This window comes from Cyprinodon variegatus, unplaced genomic scaffold (genome assembly GCF_000732505.1).
Source record: "Cyprinodon variegatus isolate N-32 unplaced genomic scaffold, C_variegatus-1.0 Scaffold1384, whole genome shotgun sequence".
In the NCBI taxonomy this organism is placed as follows: Eukaryota; Metazoa; Chordata; class Actinopteri; order Cyprinodontiformes; family Cyprinodontidae; genus Cyprinodon; species Cyprinodon variegatus.
Window position 1 is genome coordinate 135400 of NW_015151837.1, and position 6533 is coordinate 141932.

The 6533-nt window shown below is 42.0% G+C and overlaps 1 protein-coding gene across 1 annotated transcript in view; it reads right to left on the reverse strand.

The window, feature by feature from the left end:
* Positions 1-2566: 2566 nt before the first annotated feature.
* LOC107103153 (t-SNARE domain-containing protein 1-like) overlaps positions 2567-6533 on the reverse strand; it is a 27341-nt gene continuing 23374 nt past the window's right edge. The window contains exon 7 of the mRNA XM_015402699.1: positions 2567-2782. Within this exon, the coding sequence (XP_015258185.1) occupies positions 2567-2782 (216 nt within the window). The remainder of the gene's footprint in view (positions 2783-6533) is intronic.

Sequence of the window (6533 nt, forward strand, 5' to 3'; positions counted from 1 at the left end):
TGATATCCTGCCCTGTTCTGCCTCTCAACCATTGAGGTTACCTCCCATCTGAACGTTCGCCCTGAAATCTCTGTTGAATCCTGGAACCCTGAACCAACCTGTTTGTGTTTCGATCAGAATCCCCGACCGGGCTACGGACTCCTGGACATCTGATCCTTCCTTTCTGATCCGTTTCCCTGACCCGGCTCGGTCTCATCCCCTCTGGGACTGCAGCATTGGGGACACTCCTGGCAGTGCCTGCCACATCTAGTTGCCATCCTTCCGGATGGATCCGACCGTGTTAAATGGAGATGGACTGAACTGATAAACCAGCTAAGTGACTCACATGGATAATCATCCTCCGTTAGGTTATCATGGTCACTTACCTGTGTTTTTCTCCACCAGAGTTTCCAGTGATGGGCGGTGCCCTGCCCCAGCCCCAGCTGCTGCAGATGCACAACTCTGCGTCTGTTTCAATAAACGCCTTTTAAGTAATCACCGTTTGTCTCGCCTGAATTCTAGGTCCTACGTTCTGAGTCTATGACAATAGTCACTTATATTATCTTTGGCATTAAGGGGATTCATATGGGGGGTGGGGAGGTTATTCGTCTGCATGGGAGGGGCTGCTGTAAGGAGAGCAAAATAGGAAATAGTCCCTTTGATTTGTTACCAACAAGAGGAGTTTGGCTGCAGCATTTAGAAAGCAGAAACCTGGAGCTCCAGTTTATCTGATAAAGCCCCCGTTCAGACAAGATGGTGTCTGTTCTGCCGCCTCTGATTTCAAGCCTTGGGAGGGAACATAATATAGCCAGTTAACAGTGGGCCATCAGCTGTATAGTAATCCCTTATTATTAGTCAACATCTCTAGATTTGATAGATCTGGCGTCTGTTGTTTTTGGTAGCAGCAGTGTGAGAACAACAGCGCCAGCAGAGGCCTTCTGTGTGTCTCCCATATGGCACATTGTTTGTCAAACAGGTTGCATGTTGTCAGCTGCAGCCACAGCGCTGAGTCCCAGTCTGCACGCCACACGCTCAGCGCTTCACATTTCACAACACTTCTCTGCCTAAAAGACAGGAAGTCAAGAGAGATATTGAGCATTTCTGCAGGTAGGGAAGCGTAACTGGAGCTAGATGTGATTAGGATCCTTAGTGGGTGATTTAAGAAACTATGAGGTTTATTATTTAATGTAGATTTGTTTCCAAATCAGCAGCCGGTCAGTTAAAGGATCCAACCGTGGGGGGTGTCAGCAGAAATATCTCCTCTACAGATTGTGCTCTTTTCAAAGCTAAATTGGAAAAATATTTGATTTCCAAACACGCTTCTCAGGTAAAAGCACAACAAGCCTGAATAACCTCTGAGATAATTGGGAAGCTTTCAGTGTCCAGAAGCAGCTTGGAAGAAGAGTGACGGACAAAATATGACTAAGCTTTTTAACATTAGTGGAGCGAGACTGACTGAATTTAAACTGACTAACTTTCCCTTTTTTAGCCTCCAGGTGTGCAAATAAAGAATAAAGAAAAATAAAATGTTTTTATTTTTTTATTTTATCCATTACTTTAATAACTGAAGATTTCAACTATAGACATAAAACAGTTTCTGCTTCTATTAAAATTTGTTTTACCAAGAGTTGAGAGACACCTGCTGGGTGATTGAGTTCATTCTCCTCCAAAGATGGAAAACTAACCAATGAGAATCCAATGACCTATGGCTTAAATATGGCTTCTTTAGGATATAAATCAGCTAAGTTATCAGAAACAACATCATAGGAACCAGTTCCCACTGATGGTCAGAGTAAACACTTCTTTGAAACTGGAACTGAGTTAGGCTACGTTCACACAGCAGCCTGAATTCACCAAAATCCGATGTTTTTGCCCAAATGCGACCTGGATCTGATCTTTTCATGACAGTCCGAACAACTTAGATCCAATTTTTTCAACACGACGCAGGCCCAGGGGTCGCTAAAGGGAATTGTTGTCCTGTAAAGGGGTTGTGATGATAACAGGAAGGAATCAACTGTATGGCTGCATCATAGAGTTTTGAAATCTGAAATAACCCCCCCTCTGTTTAAGGTTGGTTTTTCTTTCTGTTCCGTTCCCTTTAACACCCCCCCTTTCAGAGACATAGACAGGTATGGGGCATTGCAGGCTAACAAAGAACCCAAACGACCCCCATTCCAAAGGGGGGGACCCGTTCATCCGTTTCTATTTGCATGTTTTCTAAACTAAAACCAGGCTTTGTTGGGCTGCTGGATAAAACCTGGAACTAAACGCTATTTCTGACATTTTGAATTGAAAAATCTTCCTGGATGGAAGAGACACGTCTTCAAACTGGGAAACAAAGTCCAGTGGCCTCCATACATGGATGGCATGTTTGACCCCTGTGCCATAAAACTAACAATAATGTCTGCACTATTTCATATCCAAGAATGAACTGGATATAAGATAAGATAATCATCTGACCTGATCTTAGATAACTAGCTGCCCTCTGCTCTCTGGTCTGCTCCAGTTCTCCTCATCTAGTTAACAGGAATAAGGAACCTCAGTCCCAGAACCGACCTATCTATCCTTAGTGTAATAATGTACATGTTTAGCTAATGATTGCACGCAGAGGCAGACATGAACAGAAAGCTTCAGATGTGTCGTAGGAATCTCTTACTTCGATCTGAAGCAGAGCCTCCTCTCTCTGATGAAGAACCTCCACATCCTCCTCGCTGATCTCAGACAGGAAAGCCTGAGCTCCTTCTTCAGGACCTGCAACGTTTAGGAGCAGCGGGTCCTCCTGGTTCTGCTCACTGGATGGACTCTGAGGAGGCAGAAGGGCAAAAATGTTTGGACCTTTAATTCTTTGTTCAATTACAAAATCACTCTCTGTAAGGTGACAAAATAAAGTCGTTAGTTTTCTGATTGCTTCATCCTGACCAATGGAGCATCAGACAAACTTCCTGAGACATAAAGGCATTATTTTTATTTTCAATCTGTTTAAAAGTTATTTGAAAGGGACAGATTCAGATTTACTTTCATTTCCATTTCACAGTGTTTCATTTATAGGATTTGTTTTAATAGAAATTACTCCAAAATAAATGTGATTAGATTTAGAGCCTTTTTCTGACCTCGTCTTTGGAGATTCAAACTTTTCTGTTCAGCTGGTTTTAAGAGCAATCAGATTTTCGTTATACAGAAGCCCAGAAAGGCAGGTCTGAAAAAAAAAAGAAGTTAAGTAAGGTTCTACGTTTTTTTTCCTCCTCTTAAAAGAAAGTGGGAAAAAAAAGAGTTTTTATAATACTTTTTTTTAATAATACTTTGTTTGGCCACTAGGGGCACTATATGTTTTATTTGAGAAGTGCAGTGTCGATCCTTAGAGCGAGCAGTGTTCATGTTTTAATCAAAATATCCAGTTTCACCACTGCAATTAGTTCTATATACCTGAAATATATATAAGATTTGATAATCTGATAGCATGGCCAAGAAATGAAAGTTTCTACCTTCATTGCTTAACTTTATATAACTCATTTTTTTAATTTTTATTCAGTCCTGGAAACCAGACGTTCATCCGTCATTTGAAGAACAAAGACATCAGAGGAGGTCTGTGGTTTTACTTTACTGCCTCTAGTGGAGAAAAAAAGTATTACAAAAACAATTAAATGATCTGTTAAGTTTTTCTCTCACTTGCCTTTCAGGGCTTCCGTATTTTCATCAGGTTCTCGTCTGACAGCCTGACCGTGAACTTTTGACCTTTTCATTGAACTGATATTAATGTTATATGGTCAAGCCTAACCTGTAGACTAACATCTATTAGTCTGCAGATAACATTCAGCCTGGAGCAGCCTGGAGAGAGGAGGTCACTCTAAGGAAACACGCAACATTTCATTAATAAAAAAATGTGTTAAACTATTTGGACATTTAACCGTCATCCTGTTATATTATTACAAAGTTATATTATATGTTATTGCCCAACATTATTGATGGAAATAAAAACATTTGGCCAGAATCGTTTCCCTCACATAGCAAACATAGCTGCTGCCAGCATTGACCCAGCTCTGCACAGGCGGCAGCGCGATTCTATTTACTTCAACTGAACCATTGTTTATAGAGGAAGACAGATTTCCTGTTTTACAGCAAGCAGTGATCACATGATCAGACATTAAAAAAGATGACTGATCTTTCTTTCTTTTTTTTAATTATTATTAATTTTGGTCCTACAGTAAAGCTCCCGGTCATTTTTCTTTTTAACCATCTTCTTTCTATGTTATTAAATGTTTATTTTTTGTTTTGTTTTCTGTCTCCTGTTCAGTGGGATTAATAAACTGCTCTAAGTTTGATTACAGGATCAGATAAATATGTTCTCTTCTGTTTCTTCTGGAATGAACCTGTTAGGCTGCATCGTAACAAGCTGAACTCACACTACAAATTAAAAAATAACGCTCCTCTGAACCCTCAGAGAGGATCAGGGGGGGGAGGAGCCATGTCATGGACGTACAGTCCTGTGCATCATCCTAAGTCATCAGAGAAATCAAAACAGGAGACATTGGCAGCCGTTTTGGTGAGTCCATGGGGCTGTGCAGAGGAAGTGAAAATGTGGAGTGCAGCCACGACCTACGCTGCTTTAAAAGCACGGAATAACAGAAGGCAGAGCAGGAGCCGCGGTGTGGAAAAGCTTTCTTTGCATTGCTAATATGTCTCCCTTTTGTGAGGTTGACTGCACAGCTAGTTTGAGGTTGAGGGGCCAGGATGTGTCAGAGCGTAGAGACCAACCTGGGCTGACTCACAGCGCTGTGTCTGCTGGCCAGCCTGACTCACAGCTCTGCTAATTCTGCAACGGTGCATCCACTCCTCCACAAAACTGCAGACCAATGCAATGCATTAGTTTAGCAAACAGACGAGGGGGAGAGACGGCAGGATGACCGTGCTGACGCTTCAGTCCAGAAGTTTACTGATAACTTCAAACAACTCTGAGCATCTTCTCAAAGCTTTCTGCTCCATCCTGATTATTATTTAAAGAAAACTGTGGGAAGCGGTCGATAGCTTTGGTGCAGGAAATGCTCTCAGATATGCATATGAGATTCAAAATGTCACCTTTTATAGTTCTATATATTCCCACTGCTAATCTTGACCCACATTTGAGGAAAAATTCTCCTTTCTTTGTAGCATAAAATGTTGTTTGACCAGCTAGTTCCTCCACAGTACACCCACTGATTAGTGAACTCTGTGGGACACAGAAATGTAATTTACCATTCAGCTCTCCACCCCCGAAGGCCTCTCTGTCTGATTCCTGCAGACCTTGATTATGTGCCTTTAGAGGGGAATAAAATGATAATTTATGTGACTTTCCTCTCTATAAAACAGATGGATTTTAGAGGCTCTATGAGGAAACAAATGTTCCTCATTAAACTCCTTCTGCAACTTCAGTCCAAGCTTCAGTTGGGAGGAGAGGAGGAGGTGTTAAAGGAAACGTCCTCCAGTAACTCAGACTTTTTACTGGATTATTGCTGCAGAAGACATGAAAATTATCCAGAATGCTGCAGTGATGCATCTGAAAAAAGGTCTCAGTTTGTTTGGAGAATATTTAAAATCTGTGTATTAAGGCGTGTGGGGTTGTTACCATGGTGATATTATATTCACCACATAGCTCAGAACACGTTAACACAAACATATAACCTGATGGTTGACATGCAAAAACATCCATAGAGTAAATCTACGTGTATATTAATGCAGTAGCAGCCTTTAAAAATGGCCTCTCCCAGTCAAACGCAGCCTAATGGCGGCCATCTTCCAGCCACTGGAGAGCCCCCCTCCTCTTGGGCGTGCATATATTCTTACTCTGACTCCACCCTTTCACTGAGTTACAGGCTCTGACTAGGAGATAACGCTTCCCATTAGAGTTTAATGTCCTCAAATTAGATTTTTAAAAAGGAATTTCAGGGGACCAGCCAAGGTAAAATTCTCCAGTGTGAGATCAGCAAAGTTAAATTATTATTAGTAGTAGGATTACTATTATTATTATTATTAAGCCAATCCATCAAGTTCAATATTCCTGAATTGAGGTGGGAGCAGTGGGACGTCCAAACACGCCGTGCTCAGCAGGACGACCTCAGTAGATCATCTTCAGCTCCATCAGGATCATCAGGGTCTCTCAGAAGGAGATCGGAAAAATATTGGTATGATTTCCTTACTGGGTGAAAATATCCACATTGGGTCCAATTAGTACTTCTCCTTTCCTGGTCTAATGGGACTTGTTGGTGCTAAATGGTCTGAGGTGATATCTAATGCTACTTTCAGACTCCAGGCTGCAGAAGCGGCTAGTTAGCATGCAAAGTCAATGATTGACGCACATCAAGGTGCGTCAAAAAGTCCTGCAACACGTTTTGAGCAGCAGGAGCAGTGGCTCATGATCTGCTGAGCATCTGAGGCGCGTGACGCGCTTCACAAGCAGCAGCTGTTGGAAATAGAAAAATGTAACTTTAGCTGCTGGATGCGCCGCATCAACCAATGAGAGCAGCTGATCTGGGAGCTGGCAGGGAGTCAGACGCAGCACTGCTGATGCAGAGCGCTATGAT